General features: G+C 42.5%; 1 protein-coding gene across 3 annotated transcripts in view; it reads left to right on the top strand.

Annotated features, from left to right (window-relative positions):
- ptpn4a (protein tyrosine phosphatase non-receptor type 4a) overlaps positions 1-20178 on the top strand; it is a 55931-nt gene extending 35753 nt beyond the window's left edge. For 2 of the 3 annotated variants that reach the window (XM_079170159.1, XM_079170157.1), the window contains 17 exons: positions 3226-3295; positions 5363-5535; positions 6378-6446; positions 6551-6685; positions 7314-7478; positions 11660-11819; positions 12331-12414; positions 12568-12624; positions 13014-13170; positions 14254-14420; positions 14783-14873; positions 15073-15134; positions 15922-16068; positions 16710-16838; positions 18546-18694; positions 18808-18943; positions 19038-20178. In XM_079170159.1, coding sequence (XP_079026285.1) covers positions 3226-3295; positions 5363-5535; positions 6378-6446; positions 6551-6685; positions 7314-7478; positions 11660-11819; positions 12331-12414; positions 12568-12624; positions 13014-13170; positions 14254-14420; positions 14783-14873; positions 15073-15134; positions 15922-16068; positions 16710-16838; positions 18546-18694; positions 18808-18943; positions 19038-19502 — 2416 coding nt within the window. In that variant the 3' untranslated portion in view covers positions 19503-20178. The remainder of the gene's footprint in view (positions 1-3225; positions 3296-5362; positions 5536-6377; positions 6447-6550; positions 6686-7313; positions 7479-11659; positions 11820-12330; positions 12415-12567; positions 12625-13013; positions 13171-14253; positions 14421-14782; positions 14874-15072; positions 15135-15921; positions 16069-16709; positions 16839-18545; positions 18695-18807; positions 18944-19037) is intronic. The other variant, XM_079170158.1, reaches the window with a different exon arrangement.
- The last annotated feature ends 338 nt before the right edge of the window (positions 20179-20516 follow it).

Here is a 20516-nt window from a genome sequence, read left to right as displayed (position 1 = left end):
GGAGGGAGTTTTAGTGGTGATGGATTTAGTGGATATGTAATCATCGGCGTATGAATCTCTGAGGGGAAGCGGTAGAGGAGGAATCGGAGGAAAACCAAGTACTAAACCCTGTGGGACGCCCTGGAACTCCGGGGCCGTGGGCGAGTTGTTAATGCTCGAATCTGATTTTTAACACAAAACTTCCACCAGTAGTTTCTTTACATACCAAATACATACCAAAAGAGATGAAACATGCTTTTTTGAACATGCATGTAACTCGCGCATGTAAGTAAGTTCGAGACGTGAAAGGAGCTCGTGGTCAGAAGTTCAACAGCTTCAGTTACACCTGCTGGAAGACTACGAGCAGGGCAGCGTGGAGACCAACAGTTTCAGTGAAGCTCACAGCTTTTAGATGTGAATGAGCAGAACTGTGGATGAAAAACAGAAGACAACCAAAAAGCTTTCTCCATTGATATTTTCAGTCACTATTAGCAGCTCCACTGTAACAGTTGAGTGGACTAAGACGGCGCGTTTCTGTCATTTCCAAAAGCCAGATTTCCCCTGAGCCGGGGAATCAAACTGTGGATGTTCTTGTCTCAAAACGTCTGCCAGCGTCACTTGAACGGCCTCCAGGAAGCCTTTTTGCTGAGCAATGTGCTGCGTAATGTTTTGGTAACCTCACACATGGTGATTATTGACATAGCATGTAAACGTTTAAGCCTCGCTTGATCTTTGCTGGAATTATGCAGATGATTCCACCAGATATTTCTAGGGGGGGGGGGGCTTGGAGTTGAACTAGGTTTCCTGGAAATATTAGAGGCATCAAATCCGCTTTTTTACCTCTCTGTTTAATTCACGTACCCTCATCGCTCTCTGTCTCTTGCTCTCGTTCTCTCCAAAGCATCGATTCTTGGAAATCTCCCATCCTCTGCTGCTGCACTGTGGGAGGCTAAATGTTAATGGGTGCCGGGGGTGGGATAGTAACAACTCAAATCCCTGTAACTCCGGAAGATAATTCACTCGTGTGTAGGCTTAACACACACACACACACACACACCCTGACCAAATGCACATAGCAGCTGGTGTGTGTGTGAATGTCTTATAGATGATGTTTGTGATAAGATGAGTTGGAGTGTGTGCTCACGAAGGGTTTGCAGAACGAAGGGTTTTGTGTTACTGACATTGCGCGGAGCTGAAGTCATAAATCTGGGGACTCGCGTCCCATTTGGGGCCAAACCATGACATTTTTAGGGTAAAGACTTTGTTTTTTTTGGTTCGGGTTAGGATAAGTCTCCATGGAATCAGTGCAAAATCCTCCTAAGTGGAGGAGAAAAAACAGTGTGTGTGTGTGGGTCTTCATATCCTGTCAGCTGAGCTAAATTTAGAGACCAACAGCGGTGTCCACAACAGCTGTCCGCGGCCATGTGTGAGAAAGAGAGAGAGAGCGACACAATAGTCCACAGTGTCTCTCAAAACCCATGCTCACGGATTTCCTTTTCATGTTGTCGTTCGTCATCCTCTCTTAAACAAAGGCTCACAATGTCCTACATCGGCTACAGTCCTGTCGCATCTCCCGGTGTCTCTGCTCTCTACTTGTCTTTAGTCCCCCATGCGAATAATAAATGGAACTGTACGATACAGTAAGGAAGGGTTAAGAGAAGGAGACAGATTTTTTTTCCCCCCTCTTTCCTATTTCTGTTCACAGCAGCCTGACAAATGAGCCACACTTCGATGGGGGAATGACTCACATTCTGCCTAAGCATGTGTGTGTGCGTGTGTTTGTCCATGCGAGAGTGTGTGTGAGTAAGTATGTAAAATATATTTAGCAGCGAGCGATGAGTCACAGCAGCAACAGAGCTCTCAGAAGGGATTATGTTACTCCGCTGCTGCTCGGCAGCAGACCTCGTACTGCGGCCGCGTGGTCTTCTGATTTCCAATATTACTTCATACCGTTTCTACCTCTTTAGACGCATGACTCGATATTACGCGGATCGATGGGAAAAGATTGTCAATCGTTGAACCGCTGGGAGACTCCAGTGTGGTCACGCTCTCGCCCTCCAGCTATGGAAGGCGGAGCGGGTCGGAGGTTAAATGAACAGTTGGGACGTGACTCATGGGTCGGCTTACTTGAAGAACAGGCGATTCGTGGAGGAGTGTGCTTTTCAATTCTATTTATTGGTTCCCGAACGTGAAGTTTGGATTGCAGTACTTCCATCTGCATTGCCAGTTATGAACGTTTTAACTCACCTGTATATTGCTTAGAATATGGTCTAAGTTTCAACTTATGCATGGTAAAATTAAAAGTTATTTTTACTCAAACCTCTCAAATACAACTGATATGAGCGAGTGAGAGTCGATCATTACAAAGTGATGCTGTGCATGCAAACATTGTTCGGACTCTTACTCTTAAGAGGACAAGAATGATAGAACTGTACAGGATATTGTAAGTTAACTTCCAGAAATAGCAACCGTTATATTCAGCCATAAAGAGTTTTAATATTTCACTCGCATCATAAAGCTTCAATGGATGATATAATATCCACAACTTTAAGATTACTTAATTAAAGGGGGGTTTTGAGGAGGGAGAATCACGATGGTGAGACAAATGACTGTTCACATCAACCTGAAAGCTGCTGAGAAAATACAGCTGTTCTTTGTTTCGTTTCAGTGCATTTGGTTTATTTTATTTTATTACTCGCACAATATGACAAGTAATCCGACAAGAAACGGTGCTACTTTCTTCTTGTTAAATGATTGTATTCAACTAACACAATTCAATGAGGCTTTATATCTAAATAAACGGTATTAATGATTATATTATCACAATAGCTGGCCATGGCTATCAGGAGGAGCACTTTTCAGCAAACACAAAGAAATTAAAAAGCAGTGATCATAATGTAAAACATTAAGTATGACATTTAAACACACAACTTTTCTTTTCCACAATATTAGTAGATTTTGTTACTGTATTTTTATTTGCCTGTTGGCATGACCAAAATACATTTCTTTTTTTAATCTACATTACAGTAATAAAAGTACAAAATTATCAATTAACATTTTATACTATGGTCATTTTGGTGAAGATTATTACCTTGTTTTGTATCGGGGCATGTCCACTAATGATGCTTACCAAAGCACAATGACTGACCTTCTTTTAAAAGTGTAAACATTTAACATCAGTGTCCCAATAGAGCTGATTGGCTCATTAACTGTGGAGACACTAACTTTGTCTTTTTCTGCTTCCAGGTTGAAAATAGTGAAAATCTCCTTCAAGTGCAAACAATTTTTCATCCAGCTGAGAAGAGAGGCGGTAGGTGTACGTACACACATGCACTTCTTAACCACCACCTCCATCCCACATTTGTGATGTTTGTTGTGACTGAATGTTAAATGTGTGTATATACTGTACATGTTATCTGAGCTGTGTCTGCCTGCCTGTGTGTGTAATCAGTGTCAGATTAACCCCCTGCTGTCTGTGACCTCGTTGACTCTGCTCTCATCCCCGCTGTGTCCTGCATCCCTTGTTTGACACGTGGATCTTTTCTCATTCATAATGTAACAAACAATTACACAGACAACTGACCTGTCTGTACAATTGTGTGTAAAAAAAGTGAATTACTGCTTATTACTGCCATTAGTTTAATTCCTAATTCTTTCTATTACATTTCCTGTCTCGACCACCTCCCTTAATGCATCTGGAGAGAGCTGCACTGGCCTTAAACATATGTATAACTGCACCAACCTGCTTTTTTCTGTTACACTAACCTATTTAAATAAACGGCATCAAAAGCATCGCCAGCAGTTTAAAAATCTGCGATTCCCAACCCTGAGTACCTCTGCAGTTGTTAGGTTTAAAGCAAATATTGTAGAGTAGCTCAACGGATTATATAGCTGGAAGTTATGATTTGGAAAATATATCCACAAATTGAGTCAGCTGTAACACCCTAAATGAAAGGTAAAGGATATGGTTATAGTAGATGGCTAAACGTAATGTATAAACAGTTGAAATGTTAGCTAAAAGTAATATATAAACAGTTGAAATGTTAGCTTTAAGTAATGTGTAAACAGTTGAAACAATTAGCTAATTGTAATGTATAAACAGTTTAAGTAGCTAGCTAAAAGTAATGTATAAACAGTTGAAATGTTAGCTAAAAGTAATGTACAAACAGTTGAAATATTAGCTAAAAGTAATGTGTAAGTTGAAATGTTAGCTAAAAGTAATGTACAAACAGTTGAAATGTTAGCTAAAAGTAATGTGTAAACAGTTGAAATGTTAGCTAAAAGTAATATACAAACAGTTGAAATGTTAGCTAAAAGTAATGTGTAAACAGTTGAAATGTTAGCTTAAAGTAATGTACAAACAGTTGAAATGTTAGCTAAAAGTAATGTGTAAACAGTTGAAATGTTAGCTTAAAGTAATGTACAAACAGTTGAAATGTTAGCTAAAAGTAATGTGTAAACAGTTGAAATGTTAGCTAAAAGTAATGTACAAACAGTTGAAATGTTAGCTAAAAGTAATGTGTAAACAGTTGAAATGTTAGCTAAAAGTAATGTACAAACAGTTGAAATGTTAGCTAAAAGTAATGTGTAAACAGTTGAAATGTTAGCTTAAAGTAATGTACAAACAGTTGAAATGTTAGCTAAAAGTAATGTGTAAACAGTTGAAATGTTAGCTAAAAGTAATGTGTAAACAGTTTAAATGTTAGCTAAAAGTAATGTGTAAACAGTTGAAATGTTAGCTTAAAGTAATGTACAAACAGTTGAAATGTTAGCTAAAAGTAATGTACAAACAGTTGAAATGTTAGCTAAAAGTAATGTGTAAACAGTTGAAATGTTAGCTAAAAGTAATGAACAAACAGTTGAAATGTTAGCTAAAAGTAATGTGTAAACAGTTGAAATGTTAGCTAAAAGTAATGTGTAAACAGTTGAAATGTTAGCTTAAAGTAATGTACAAACAGTTGAAATGTTAGCTAAAAGTAATGTGTAAACAGTTGAAATGTTAGCTAAAAGTAATGTGTAAACAGTTGAAATGTTAGCTAAAAGTAATGTACAAACAGTTGAAATGTTAGCTAAAAGTAATGTGTAAACAGTTGAAATGTTAGCTAAAAGTAATGTACAAACAGTTGAAATGTTAGCTAAAAGTAATGTTGAAACAGTTGGATAAAAGTAACAGATAAACAGCTAAACGGTGAACTAAAAGAAACAGTTAAATGGTTAGCCACACGCTGCCTGTCTTTACCTCATAATTTATCTTTATTTGCATTATGCCTACTGTTGGACTCAGATAAACTGAATTCTGATCACCCACTGTCGCTTCACATGCTGAATGCCAAAGTTTTCTTCAAAGGCCCGCTAACCATTCTCTCTACCTCCCTGCACACAGACTGAGACCCGGGAAACGCTGCTGGGTTTCAACATGGTGAACTACCGGGCCTGTAAAAACCTGTGGAAGGCCTGCGTGGAGCACCACACCTTCTTCAGGCTGGATCGGCCCATCCCACCACAGAAGAACTTCTTCGCTCACTACTTCACCCTGGGCTCCAAGTTCAGATACTGGTCAGAATAAGATGACGCACACACACACGCACGCACGCACGCACGCACGCACGCACGCACGCACACACACATACACATGTATCCACAGAGCAAGACAGTGAATTTCCGAACAGCCTTACCCTGACAGCCACACTGACAGATTTACTTGTACACACACAAATGCATGGACCAGGCTTGTGGATGCTTTGTCTGACTCTCAGTAAACATCAACAGAAGTACATGTTTGTTTGGAGGTTGATGCAGTTGTTTTCCTTTGGGTTAAGAGGCTGAAACACTGGAAGGCCGGTGCCTCTCATGCCATCGTCCCCCAGAAAACCACAACTTCATTATTCATGGCGTCCATGCGCACCTCTCTAACAAACTACTTCACATTAGTGATGTTCTATACATTTTGGGGAATTTTAAGTTGGAAAGGGGAAATAATAAAATCACTTTTACAAACACTTTACTATAACGTGCCTTGTGAGAACTTGGTTGTTTTCTATGAAATGAGAGTGAGGGGTGAACGGAGCGTTTGAGGTCTTGTGATGCATTATTGAGCAGCAGTGATGCAACCCCAGCAGGCTTTGCTCTGAAGTTTGGCTTGACGGTGCATCTGTGTGTTTTTGCTCTTTGGATATTGACCGACTGTCCAGCATGATACGCCTTTTGAATTGAGCGTTTGCGTTGTTAACATGTTATTAACAGTGTATAATATGATGAAATATCCATATTGAATCTGTTGCACTTGTTACAGGCTGGCAGACTTCGCTCAACTGTTTTAAGGCAACGTTTTTTTAAATCCAGATAAAGATGAATTTTTCAAGTCCACTGACCGTTGTTCTTGTTGTTTGTGTCTCTAGCGGGCGGACAGAGGTGCAGTCTGTGCAGTATGGAAAGGAGAAAGGCATCAAAGACAGGATATTTGCCAGGTAATACACATCTTTCTTGATTAGTTCAATGAACTACAGGAACTTGTTTCATTATCGTTGTTTTTATTTTGGACACAACCAAATAAATGCCTCGGTCTGCGCAGATCACCCAGCAAGCCGCTGGCCAGGAAGCTGGTGGGCGGAACCGACTGGGAGTCGGTCAGCAGGAACAGCCTATCAGATGAGAGACTGGAGACCCAGAGCCTGCCCACTCGCTCGCCACCTGGGACGCCCAATCAGTGAGTCCCAGATTCAGGCTTCACGTTAGAGAAATATACGCGTTATAATTTTCAATATGGGGAGTTTTCAAATGACTGTTTTACAGGAATTTAATTACACAAATTACGTCCAGAATTAAAAGGGAAGCCAGGTATAGTTTGAGATTTTAGTTAAGATGTTTTTATTAATGTTTCTAGAAAAGAAAAGTTCACGTTATTATGAAAAGTTGACTTCTCTTTGTCAGCCAGCTGCAGAAGAGACTAGGGAGTCATTTCTTGACTGTGTTCTGCTGCAGAAGTGTCCTTGAGCAAGTCTCTGAAGCCCAACCATGACCTCTGACCTCTGACTTGATTATTCCTCCCCAACAATATCAAGAAAACACTGCATGAGTTCATATCTATTCCTGCATTTTTGCATTAATCGAGTATCGTTTGAAAGGTTTTGATTCTTGTGCCAATATTACTTCAGCGTTTCGGTATCAAAACAAAGCGCGCGTTTAGCCTCACGAGTCCTTTGACTCATCAAAATACAATAAATGTGTTTAATAGCTGAAGCAACGGACACATTTTGGTTGGCGCAAAAGAAAATGTTTTGAGGCTGTTCTCAGTCCTTTAACGCTGTGTGTCTTTGCATCTGTTTGTCCGTCAGGAACTCACTGTTTATACAAGAGGGCACACGACTCCGCCCCTCGTCCGTCGGCCACCTGGTCGATCATGTGATCCACGCTTCACCCAGCCTGCCTGTCTTCTCCTCCTCCAATCACAGGTCGCCGTTGTCCACGCAGGCCAACAGCATCAGCTTGGACTCCACACCGTAAGTCTCAACTAACTTGTCAATATACCACTTTCTATACCAGCCGTTTGTCTTTAGGTTAAAAATACAAAACAAAAAACAACCGTTGACTTTGTGGCAGGGAAATAAATTTAAATTTAAATGAACTGCCACATAAATAAAGCACAACCCCCCCCCCCCCCCCCCCTTTTAATTTTGAAGTTTCATTTGACTCATCGGTGTTCGTGCCGCTCTGTCTGACTGTACTGCTGCGTTGACGGGTTTTTAAATGTCTTGCCTGTTCCTGTGGTTTCTCCAAACAGTTCACACCCTCTCCCAGTGTCACTTAGCTGGTCCCATCGAAAGATGAACCCTTTGAAAACCAGCCTGTAAAATGTGTTTATAGCAGCTAGCAGGGCGGAGAGGTTAGACAGGGCTGAACTAGGAATTAATGTGTTTGTTTTCGGCATGCCTTTTATTGTGCTCACACGTTATAAAATATTCCTTGAAGTTCCACATTTCTGTTTGCCTAAAAGCCTGTGAGTAAAAGTTAAGTGAGTTAGGAGTGAGTTTTGTTTATATATATATATATATATATATATATATATATACACTGAAAATATCTTATTCAGTCCTTCCAAAAGAACAGCGGGATATCAGAAAAGGAAAGAAAACGAGTATATTCAGACAGTATGAGAACACATCGTTAAAACGTCACGTTATGTTCGATTGTCCAGATGGATCATTTTGCTATACTGAGCTGGAAATGAGCCACGAATGTAAGATGCACATATTTGCTGCTGAGTGAGGCTGGGGGAGGGAGAGAACATTTCTCAGCTGGAAATCAGAGCGGTTAAGTAACATTACAGCGGTAGTTCCGCTGCCTACAAAGCTAAACACACGGCAAGCTGTTGGCTCATCCCTCAGTCACGGAGCCAAGCGATGACGTGATCACCTGCTCTCTCCTCCTCCTCACACAACACACATTAGCCATGCATGCTATTGACTTGCCTTTTGATTTGTCCATTGTGTTAGTCGTTCCAGTTTTAAATACCCACACCAGCTTTACTTTCTTCGAACATGATTCCTCGAATTTCTGTTAAAAAAACAGAGTTGACTTCTCTTTGTCTGCCACCTGCAGAAGAGACGAGGGAAACCGTTCTGCTGCAGAAGTGTCCTTGAGCAAATAATAAATAACAATCTTTCACTTTGAAGCAAAACTACTTGGATTGATATTTGACGAGTCAGACGTTTCAACATCTTGTGTCTTTCAGTTTGTTGTTGAAGTGTATTCACGCTTTTCTTGTACATAACCACATTCAGCCGGATGATGTTATGATTAAGATTAAACTGAGCTGTTTACATGACTCCTTGACTTTGTAGCTTTTTTTGTAAATATAGTTCATTTGGACTATTGCAGGAAGAGGGAACTTGGTGAGCAGTTTCAGCGTCAGAAGTTTCCAATCTCCCAATTTTCTTGCCTGAATACTTTTTCCAGTCTGTTGAGAGGATCAGTTTCTGCTATTTGGGCCGTAAAAAAACCCAAAGATGTGAAAATAAATCCTTTAGAGGCTCAGATCTGAGGGTGAGCAGGACCTTCCTAATCACAGACATTAGTATTTGGCTGCAAATATTTCAAAAATAGTTCACTGGTTACAACTTCCAAAAGTAGATTGTTGTCAAAAGAAACGCATTCATGTTTTTTTATCATGTCGCTTTGCTTTGGTGGCTCCGAATCACCTCCTCTGCCAAACCCCATTGTGATGACAATCCAGATTCTGTTTGGTTTTGGGGAGCGATCAGTTCTAAATATAATATATAATAAACACCGCTTTGCCCCAAATAGATTAGTCGGCCATCTGTGGTGAGAATCGGGCATCCCTCATCATTTACAATAACTGTATATTTTCAATCACGTTGTTCACGTCTGTCACTTCGCTCAGGCCCATAATCCAAATTTCCCAAATGTTCCTCCCAAGATTTTCCTCCAATAAAAGCTAAATTAGAATCTAGTTTCTCTCCCACAGGCCAAAGTTGTGTCATTTCCACACATCAGCAGTATTACAAAGCCATAACCCTCAGACACTCTCTCCATAATGTTCTGTTTTTAGTCAAAAGTATCTGTTTAGCTAAACCACGGCACTTTACAGTGATGGTTTCTCAAAATGCAGTGTTTTCCTCACAGTGTCGGGGAACAAAATAGGACAATTATATCATATATTGTACCACAACATTGCATGCAGCTGTTTAGTATGTCACGATAACTTAGTTTGTATTCTATGATCAGACATGTTGGCTTCAGAAAAACTCCTCTGAAAGTGTTTTTAAATTATTTCTTTGGTTTATTTTTTGGTTTTGGATGCAACTGCTTTACAGCAGCTTGTTTAAGACTTGGTCACTGTGCACATTCATGTTGGGCTGTCCTCTGTCCAGTGTTTATGTTAGCAGCTAGATTTAGTCTTCATCTTGTGTCTCATTTTAGACCTTTTTAGCCTTCATAGTTCACAGCAACTTAACATGTTTTAGTTAACTTTGAGTCATTACTGGTGACAAAATGTTTTCTCTCATTTTATCAGCTATGTTTTTAATCTACTCTTAGTCCCTGTGTCAAATGTCTCTTTTTCAGTCATCAGTTTATATTATTATTATTATTATTAGTAACATTTCAGTCAATCCAGTTTAGCCAAAACCAATTATTTTGTCATTTTAGTTGAACTTATTTTACATGAGAACATTGTTCATGAATTACATTAGCACAAGGAGGACAGTGACAGACTGAGGGCAGCTGCTGCAGCGTGTGTTAGTGTGTTAGTGTGTGTGTGTTTGAAAGAGAGAGAGGAAGAGAAGGGTGACGGTGACGTAAATGAAGAGATATTTTTGTTACGTTTTTATTTTTTGAACTGAATTTTAGTCTCATCTAACGATATTGCGTTTATTGGTGGAGAAGTCTCGCCATCGTCTCGTCTTAGATGTGGAAAAAAAGGTTGTTGATGAAATGAACTCTGCCTCTCTCAGGCTTTCAAAGCTAAAGAAAAACATTTCAGATTCGCCTTCAAAGCATTTGACAGAAGGAAAACTCAAAAGCAGGGCTCAGTTATGTCCGCTGTACAAAAGGGTTAAATATCTTTATCCCAGGGCCTTGGCCATGTCGCTGAAGATACTTTAGTATCCATTTCACCCGTCTGTGTCGTGTTGAGCAAAGTAATGCAGGAGGATGCTCCGTCTTGGCTCCGGCCTGCTGTGTGCACTGCCCCCCTTCTGAGAGCCTGACCTGCTTTTGACCCATAATACATGTTTGTTTCCCCGTGTGTGTGTGTGTGTGTGTGTGTGTGTGTGTGTGTTTAAGACACAAAGTGGCACCAGTAGCAGCAGCCAAAACAAAGGCAATGCTCTTTGACTGGTGCTCTCGTCCCATGAGTGCCCACACACAGACACACACACACACACACACACACACACACACACACACACACACACACACACACACACACACACACACACACACACACACACACACACACACACACACACACACACACACACACACACACACACACATTTACGTTCTTAGAATCAAATGGCTTGCTGTTACCCCCCAAAGTGTGAGCCATGGTGCTGCTGAAAGCCTTACCTGGCTGCTTGTGTTGTTCCATCGTTACACACTGACTGCCTTTTACTGTCTGGATGATGGAGGGGGGTGTTTTCCTTCCTCTTGCAGCCCTTTTATTGAGGTTAATGCATTGTGACTAACACAGTGCTATTAAGCCTCTCTGTCTCTTGCAATCTCTCTCTCTCTCCCTTTTATCTGTTTTCTACCATCGTCTCCTTTTCTTTTTCTACTGAAGCGCCCGCCTCGTTAACAAACGGCCCAATCTTTAGCTCGACCATTAGTCTTTTCCTGTACCTGCATGTTTTTTGTCTTTGGTTTCCCCCCCGTATTTAAAATGCCAGGCTGTGCTTTCATCAGCAGTTGTGTGATTCATTTTGAATGTGACAGTTGTAATCGAGCAATGTTTTGCTCTTTGCCGGATGCAAGTGTGAGCATGAACAGTAGTGATGCAAAAGAGAATCCTCACCACAGCTGGAACCCGTGTTTGCCCAAGTCCTTTCAACATTCATCTGATCCAAACACTTTTCTCTCTCGCTCTTCTTTACTTCCGTCTCCTTCCCTCTGTCCCTGACTCCCCTCCTCCTCCTCCTCCCTCTGTCTTTACCTCCATCAGGTCTCCAGAGGGGCTAGACGGCCTACCCCCAGCTCTGCCCCCCAAGCAGCTGAGCAGGAAGACCTTGAGCCAGATCATCCAGGCCCACTCCCAGCAGAGCCTCCTGGACAACCACCTTAACGAGATGTACGATGTCCCTGTCAACGCCGATAAGACCACGGTCAGTATGTCAAAACAAGACTGCAGCACGCTTTGCATATTTAAAAAAAGTTGTGCTGCCCAGTTCCAAAAAGCAGTTTATACATTACATTATATCCTTTTCTGTGTCTTTGTCCAAATGTGTTGCACAAGTTTCAACGCATGTCCATGCGATTTTATTAAACAGATTTTTTTTTGTATTGATTTGCATTTTGAGGTTCAAAGCACATGTTTTATTCAGGAAGATCATTAGCAATGGAAATTAATTACAACCTAAGCTGCCTTCAATTAAACAGGTTCTTTATTCTGCAAACAATTTCACAATGTTTTGATGTTTTCTTCTGCCCCCTAGTGGCCAAAAGTATATTTTTGCCGCTTTAAATCTTGATCTTATATTAAAGCTGTGGAGTCGGCATTCACTCTTAATTCAACAGAATAGGGTAAAAGCCAATAAGGGCTGGAGCCAATAGTCCAGTGGACGGTGTGGAGGAAAGTAGCATGTGAATTTGATTGATCTGTGTCCAACTTTGCAGCTAAATGGAGTTGTCCCGCATGATAATCTGGTCCTGATCAAGATGAGACCTGACGAACATGGACGTTTTGGCTTCAATGTCAAGGTGAGAGCTGATAGTAGTTAGAAAAAGGTCTGTTCATTGTCCCTCTCTCTTCTTTTGGCCCTTGGTTCATCACTTCTTTTTCACTCCTGCATCATGACCAATTCCTTGAAAGCTGTTAACTGATCTTGCCTATGTGTGTGTGTGTATGTCCAGGGTGGAGCTGACCAGAAGATGCCCATCATTGTGTCTCGAGTGGCTCCCGGAACATCGGTAAGTCAACAACCACCGCATACTATACTAGAAGTGTCTACCGATTAGGCCGAAATGTAGCGCGCAGTATGCCAAGTATACCCAGATTTCATACTGATTTGGCTCCTCGACTGGAGCTCTCTGAAGAGACCGGTCTTGTAAACAAGAGGCTTTTAATTCCCTGTTGAAGGAACACCAATGTCCATTTTAAAATGAAGGGCGACCTTTGGTAATCTGCCTTTTTTGGAAGTGTCCGACCAGTTACAGAGCAAATTATTTAGCATTCTCCTATCTGAAGGTTTTCTCCCCTATTAGTAACATTTTATCAAACTAAACAAGTTACAATTCTACTAATGATGCTATCTCACCATTCTCATCGTCCTCGTTCCCCCCCCTCTTTCTCTCTTCAGGCCGACCTGTGTGTGCCTCGCCTTAACGAGGGCGACCAGGTGGTCTTAATTAACGGACGGGACATCTCTGACCACACCCACGACCAGGTGGTCATGTTCATCAAAGCCAGCTGTGAGAGCCATTCCGGAGAGCTCATCCTATTGGTCAGACCAAATGGTGAGTTGTTCCCATTGGTTGGATCGACTGTGTCACTTGTACCTGACTTCAATTTCTATTTTTCTTCTTTCCTTCAATAATGGCTATTTAAACAAGATCAAAAAACATTCAGACATCGAATGTATTATTTACTTTTGAAATTGTTTTGCCCCCGAAATAATGAAATGATTCAAACTTCCGTTTAGTTGAAGTCCCCTCAGTGTTTAGAACTTGGATTTGTTATCCAGCCATCTGATTGGACCCAATCGAGCTCATGTTTGGGGGGGAGGAGATGCCAAACTTTCCAACGGCAGTGTACATCTGGCAGTTACTGGGTGTGAACATTTAGTAACAGCTAATCTCTACATGTGGTGCAACTCATTTTAATGTAGTGATGCATGAATCTCCGCTTGTTAAAACGCTTAAGTGATAACCAGGCAAAGTGTCACAGACGGACAGCTGCGGGCCGCTCTTGAAGATTAACAGCTACACATCTGGTCACCAGTCTTGGTTCTTCTTCCGCTCTTTTCTGGACTGCTCAATCTCACTCTTGTAATTTTTAAAGGAGATGTGTGAAGTCACATCTCAGCCATATATATATATATATATTCACCGTGTAGAAAAGATCATTTCCTTTTAATCGGCATCAGTGAAGCAGCAGGGGAGCTTTTAAAGATGAGGAAAATTCTTGGTATTTTAACTGGGTCAAAGAGGAGTTATGGATTCTATCATTCCTGTCAATTCACATTCTTTTTTTAGTTCTTTTAAAATGTAGGCATATAGATATTTGCCGATAGAGGAACTATATGTTCCCATCGTTCAGTGCTTTGGTTGAGACTTGAAGCGTTTCTCTATCTTGCATGTTTTCTTTCTTCATTATGTACTTTAAGGTAAATGAACTCCTCCGGGCCTCATCCTACATAAACAGCTGTGTGTGTGTGTGTGTGTGTGTGTGTGTGTGTGTGTGTGTGTGTGTGTGTGTGTGTGTGTGTGTGTGTGTGTGTGTGTGTGTGTGTGTGTGTGTGTGTGTGTGTGTGTGTGTGTGTGTGTGTGTGTGTGTGTGTGTGTATAAACTGTGACACATTTCCTCCCTGTCCTGCTCAGCCATCTATGACGTGGTGGAGGAGAAGGTGGACTCGGAGCCAGATTTTCAGTATATCCCTGAGAAGTCCCTTCAGGACCCCACCCAGCTAGACCAGCATGCTTTGAGGGACTCCATGGTCACACTGAAGGAAGGCCTGATCAGTGGAGCCATACTCGCTCAGTTTGACGTAAGGAGAAAGTATTAAAAAATAACCACACATAAATAGATACTGTGCATATATGCTTACAAGGGGACAGGCTTGGGAAATAGTCTGAAGCGTTTGTCACACGTTTCTTTTCCTCCTTCACATTCCCGTAGCTTCCTGTCCTTTTGTCATAATCACTTAACAGCTTCCTGTTTAAGCCCTGTGTTGTGTTTTTACCGAAGAGGAATGTTAGATGCAAAACGAACCCAAAGATAATGTACGCAAGTTGCTCATGCACACAAAAGTCAGAGACGTTTGTGCATATTTACACACACACACGCGCTTCGCCAACGAATATTTGGAGGTAACGACGTTAACACAGATTTGTGTTCCTTTTCTTACAGCAACTGTACAGGAAGAGGCCCGGGATGACCATGCTGTGTGCCAAATTACCTCAGAACGTTTCCAAAAATCGCTACAGAGACATCTCTCCTTGTACGTGACTGCACATGGTCGTCTATTTCTGTCGGCTTGTGTGTTTACATATGAACTGACATTGTTCCTTCCCTGATACTCTCTCTCTCTCTCTCTTCATGTTTTTCCCTCCTGAAATCTTTTCTTTCAACGTTTGTCAACTGTTTGTCTGTCTGTAATCTCACCCCCTGTTCTTGTTCTTTTCTCCCCCCCTCTGCAGATGATGCCACGCGGGTCATTCTGAAAAGCACAGATGACTACATCAATGCAAACTACATCAATGTGAGTTAGTTTCTCTTTTATCTCTGCATCACTATCTCTGCGTTTTGCTTGTCTGACACGTGGTGGGGTGGGTGGGTGGTCTGCTTGGCTAACCATCAAAACACATGTTGAAACACTACGGTTGCGGTACTGGTGAATGAATTAACCACATGAGCTTTACAAGCCAATAACGTTGTGAGTTCCTGTTTTGCACGTTTTTTAAATTTTTTTATAAGTCAGCCATTTAAGCTATCAGCAGCTCGTGGATGTTATTGATTTAAAACTCTTTCAGATATGTCTTTAGGTAATGCATGTATGGAAGTCAATCTTGGGCCTTTGTTACATAAATGCCCCGTAATGACTGTATTGAACATGATACAACCTCTACAGATATAATAGCACAGCAAACATCAATGAGATGGAAAGTAATGATACGGCAGAAGAAGTGTTTTCTCACAGGCTGCATCAAAGTAAATGTTTTTCAGTTGAAATAAGTTAAAACAAGACACACTTATTATGCATCTATCCCTTTATTGAAACTTCTGTCACTATAATGTCACACGGTCTGACCTTGTGAGTGACTCACAGGCTTATTCAAACAGAAGACCAAACGCTGCTAACTTGCCAGCACGTTAAAGTATTGAAGAGCACGTCTTGATTTATTTTCTGTGGCCAAAGTTAAAGTGGTTCTACCTTTTCTTTTTTTAAGAGTAACCTGAGAACATTTAGCTCTCTGCACTGCTGAAAACGAGCTCTAAAGGGAAATCCTTGCAACCGAATATCTCCGCATCTCTCTCTCTCTCTGTAGATGGAGATTCCAGCCTCGAGTCTTATAAACCGCTACATAGCGTGCCAAGGCCCGCTGCCCAACACCTGCCCCGACTTCTGGCAAATGACATGGGAGCAGGGCTCGTCTATGGTGGTCATGCTGACTACGCAGGTCGAGAGAGGACGGGTATGTAGAGGAATTCTTCAAAGACGAGGACTGGAGACCACATATGGACTGCAGCATGTTGGAAAAAACTTAGGTTTTTGCTGTCAGTGAGTCCCAATTGGAAAAAACAAAATCTCAAACCTTTTACTGTACGTGTGGCGTTGCTTTGAATTCTGCTAACCAAGTTTCCCATTTGTAGATGAAATACTTATTGTTTTAATTCTTCTGTCAAAATATTTCATCATTTACAACACAACTGCTTTCGGGTAAATTGTGGCTTTTGTTCATTTGAACATTATTCATTAAAAATGTGTTACTGTGGAAAAGAAAAATAACCAAAATGAATTAATCATCAAAGTAGGTGGCACCTTTTCAAAATGCATCGTTTGCTAATTTCTCCTGACATTAAAAGAAGTGTTTGGTTGCAAAAGGAAAGGCCTGTGACGGGACATTTTAAGATCACGATCTATACACACCACTGGAGGTTTTTAGTGATTCCACATGTATTGAATGTCTATGCTACATGTTGGTGTATTAAACAGAACAGTGAAGATGGATAGCCCAAGTGAGCTGCTCTTCTGTAGCAGAGCATGACCTCTAGTGACGTGTTAAGTATATTAACTGTTCAGTTGTAAACAGAATACTTCTGTCTGTGTTTATAGGTGAAGTGTCATCAGTACTGGCCCAATCCAGACAGCAGCGCCACCTACGGAGACTTTACAGTAACGTGCCACAACGAAGAAGGCAACACTGCCTTCCTGGTCCGGGAGATGACTCTCACGCACACACAGGTAACCACAAACACACACACAGGTAACCACAAACACACACACACAGGTAACCACAAACACACACGCAGGTAACCACAAACACACACACTGAGGTAAATACAAACACACACGCAGGTAAACACAAACACACACACAGGTAACCACACACACACACACACACACACAGGTTTACTTCTGTCACTTTAAGGGACATCACATGAACTTACATTCACTTCCTGGAGAGTAACTGTAATCCTCACCTTAACCACTGACCCAGAAATCAGCTATTCTATTTCTAAATTACCTGGTCTTCAGTCTGAAATGTGTCATCAAAGGTAGCCTAAGCCAGGAACACACACACACACACACACACACACACACACACACACACACACACACACACACACACACACACACACACACACACACACACACACACACACACACACACACACGCACACACACACACACACACAAAAGAGAAAAAAGGGCCAACAGGATCGGCCAATTAGGAGTGAAGGGGAGCAGGACAGAGAGGAGGCCGAAGGGTCCAATCAAAGCAAAGGACCAGCGTCTCGGGAAGGATGATGAGCCTGCTGAGGGACCCCTCCCTAAGGTGTGTTGCCATGGTGACCAGTGTGGGCTGTTCTTTTTCTGGCTCCCCGCTGCTGGTTACCATAACAACCCAACCACCCAGTCACATCGCTGCCGAAATAAGAGAGAGCGAGGGGGAGAGAAACCAAACGGAGGGAGAGAGAGGAGCAGAGAGTGGGACGAGGGTAGTTTAGTGAATGTGAGTTTGTCTTATTTTTCATGTTGAAGCCCTTTGATGCTCACAGTCAAAATGTAACTTTCAATGGAGGATCGTATGTTCCTGCTGTTTCCTCATCGCGTCCTGCCGTCTGTGTGTTCTCCTGATTTAGTTATCTGTGCGATGCCCGTGCATCCATCGTGACCTTTTGAGATATACGGCTGTAGGAGGAGGAGGAGGAGGAGGAGGCAATTAGCATTCTCCTCTGCCTGTGATTGTTGCTATGGAGATAGATGTGTTACCATGGCGATGCAGCGGGGCAGTATAAAAGAGGAACACGGGGGCTCTGAGTCGAAACATGAAAGTGTGTGTGTGTGTGTGTGTGTGTGTGTGTGTGTGTGTGTGTGTGTGTGTGTGTGTGTGTGTGCGTGTGTGTGTGTGTGTGTGTGTGTGAACAAAAGAGAAAGTGACATTTTTATTCATAGTTTTATTGCTGCAACATAAAAATGTACATTTTGTCTTAAAATATTGTCTTTAATATCTGTTGTTTGTGAAAGAACAACATGAATCACCAAGCGGTCCAGCAGAGCGGAAGAAATAAAAAACCCTGTTTGTTATTCACCCCCCCGTTTCATAACGCCTTTAAAGGCCATAATTACACAAACAGAGCTCAATGAAACGTGCTCCGAGGTCGCCCACATGAAATCCAATAACCTGTTTAGGGTTCTGAGGACGAGTGATGGCTGAGAATAATTCATTACTTGCTAAGCTTGGGTCATGACTGAGGTGAGAGTGAATGAGTCCTCAGTTTGTTTCCAATAAGAAAGAAGCTTTTCTGAAAGGCAGTACATGAAAATATGATGTAACGTAATTTGCCTTCTTCTTTTCTCTGTGCGTGTGCGTGTGCGTGTGCGTGTGCGTGTGCGTGTGCGTGTGCGTGTGCGTGTGTGTGTGCGTGTGTGTGTGTGTGTGTTCAGAGTGAGCAGCAGAGAGAGCTCACCCAGATTCAGTACCTGGCCTGGCCAGACCACGGCGTACCGGACGACTCCACTGACTTCCTGGACTTCGTGGCTCTGGTACGGACCAAACGCGCTGGACAGGACCAGCCCATGGTGGTACACTGCAGGTACAGTCGCCCCCCCCCCCCCCCCCCCCCCCCCTTTTGTGGTTCGATGTCGATAGACTGACATGGTCGACTCATTTCAAGTCTTAATTCTCTATGGTCTGTGTTATTTACAGTGCGGGGATCGGTCGGACGGGGGTTCTGATCACCATGGAGTCGGCATTGTGTCTGATGGAGTGCGGTCAGCCAGTGTATCCTCTAGAGATCGTCAGGACCATGAGAGACCAGAGGGCCATGATGATACAAACACCTGTATGTAGACGCATCCCTTTGTCCCTCTAGCTGCTCTCATCCTTTTGAATCCATCAGCCAAAATATCTCTCTCTTCATTCCATCTGTCCATCAGAGCCAGTACCGATTCGTGTGTGAGGCCATCCTGAAGGTCTTCGAGGAGGGCCTGGTCCAACCATTCAGGACCGTCGTCTACCAGCTGAGAGACAGAGTGGACGAGGAGAGGGAGGAGGAGACGATGGAGCAGCAGAAGGCCGGAGAGGGAGCCGACATGGCAGCGCTGGAAGATGGGGAGGCGGCCGGGGTGGAGTTGCTGGAAGGAGGTCTGGATGAAGAGGAAGACGACGACGACGACGAAGAGGTGGAGGTGCTGGATGTGGGGGAAGTGAAAGAAGAGGAGGAGGAGGAGGATGAATATGAGGAGGAAGGGGAGGAGCCAAGCGTTGCAAGTGTCACAAGCGTCGCAAGCATCGCGAGTGCTGCGAGTGCTGCAAGTGCTGCAAGTGCTGCAAGCGCTGCAAGCGCTATCAGCGAGACCAGCGTGAACCCTGACCCGGACCCTGATCCTGCTGACCAGTGACATTTGACCTTTGGTAGTCATGAGGGTTTCCAGGAGGAGGCCAGGTGGGCCGGAGGAGAGAACAAAAGCACTGTTGCACTTTATGCTGACAAAAAAACGGAAAAAAACAGACACACAAACGAACATACGTGAAAGTCATGGACAAGCTAGAATTTTAAAAAAAGAAACCCAGCTGTGTTGAATAGGTACCATTAGTGGATATTGTATGTTCAGGGTAAAGAAAAAAAGTCATGAAAAGCGAATGAAAAGAATGAAAAGTTAAGCGTACGAGAGAATAAAATGTGGATGGGGAATTGCTGTAGTGCCATAAGTACGAAGGGGAAGGGCTGCCCCCATGGACGGAGAGGTGTCGCCCTGTCCCCTTCTGAGCGAGTCTGCCAGACGGACCTGCCTTTTTTTAGTGTCCTTTTAGCTGATAAAGAGATAAACCTTATCTTTTGTTCCTCAGAAAGAGTATTTATTGTGTTTTAGTTTGTGTCAAACCCCTGTCCACTGAACAAAACATAAAAAAAAGACTTGTACGTTTGTTTGTATGAATCTAGAGCTTCATGCTTTCCTGATTAAATCCTAGGTAGTAAAGTAGTGCGATTCCTCTTCTAACTACTTCTTTATTTCTTTTGCTTCCCGCGCAAAAAAAAAAAAAAAAAAAAAAAGAACTGATTTAATTTATTGTACTTGGTTTTGTTTTTAATCTTTCTCAGCTTTCTCGTCTACGTTTATGACAGCACCGACTGACAAGACGGACCGCTGAAAGCACTTTGTGTCTCACCTCTTGTTCAATGCTGTGGCAAGTTGTGCTCCCGATCCTTCTTCTGTGCTGTGTTTTTGAGCTCTACAGACGCTCTGAGGCGAGCCGTCGTTAAGAAACATATCCGGTTTACAAGCCTCCGTGTTTGGCTGGGCACCTCTCTTTCACTTCTGTTTCTCTCCGACCGCAGAGTCAGACCTCCCGCTGAAGAGACATAATGACGCAAGATTCTAGCTTTCAGCAGTGATCCGGTATTCAAATTCTGG

The sequence above is a fragment of the Pholis gunnellus genome (assembly GCF_910591455.1).
Source record: "Pholis gunnellus genome assembly, chromosome: 12".
Classification (NCBI taxonomy): Eukaryota; Metazoa; Chordata; class Actinopteri; order Perciformes; family Pholidae; genus Pholis; species Pholis gunnellus.
The sequence above is the reverse complement of the archived record's forward strand: the minus strand, read 5'-3'. Positions and strand labels throughout refer to the sequence as shown.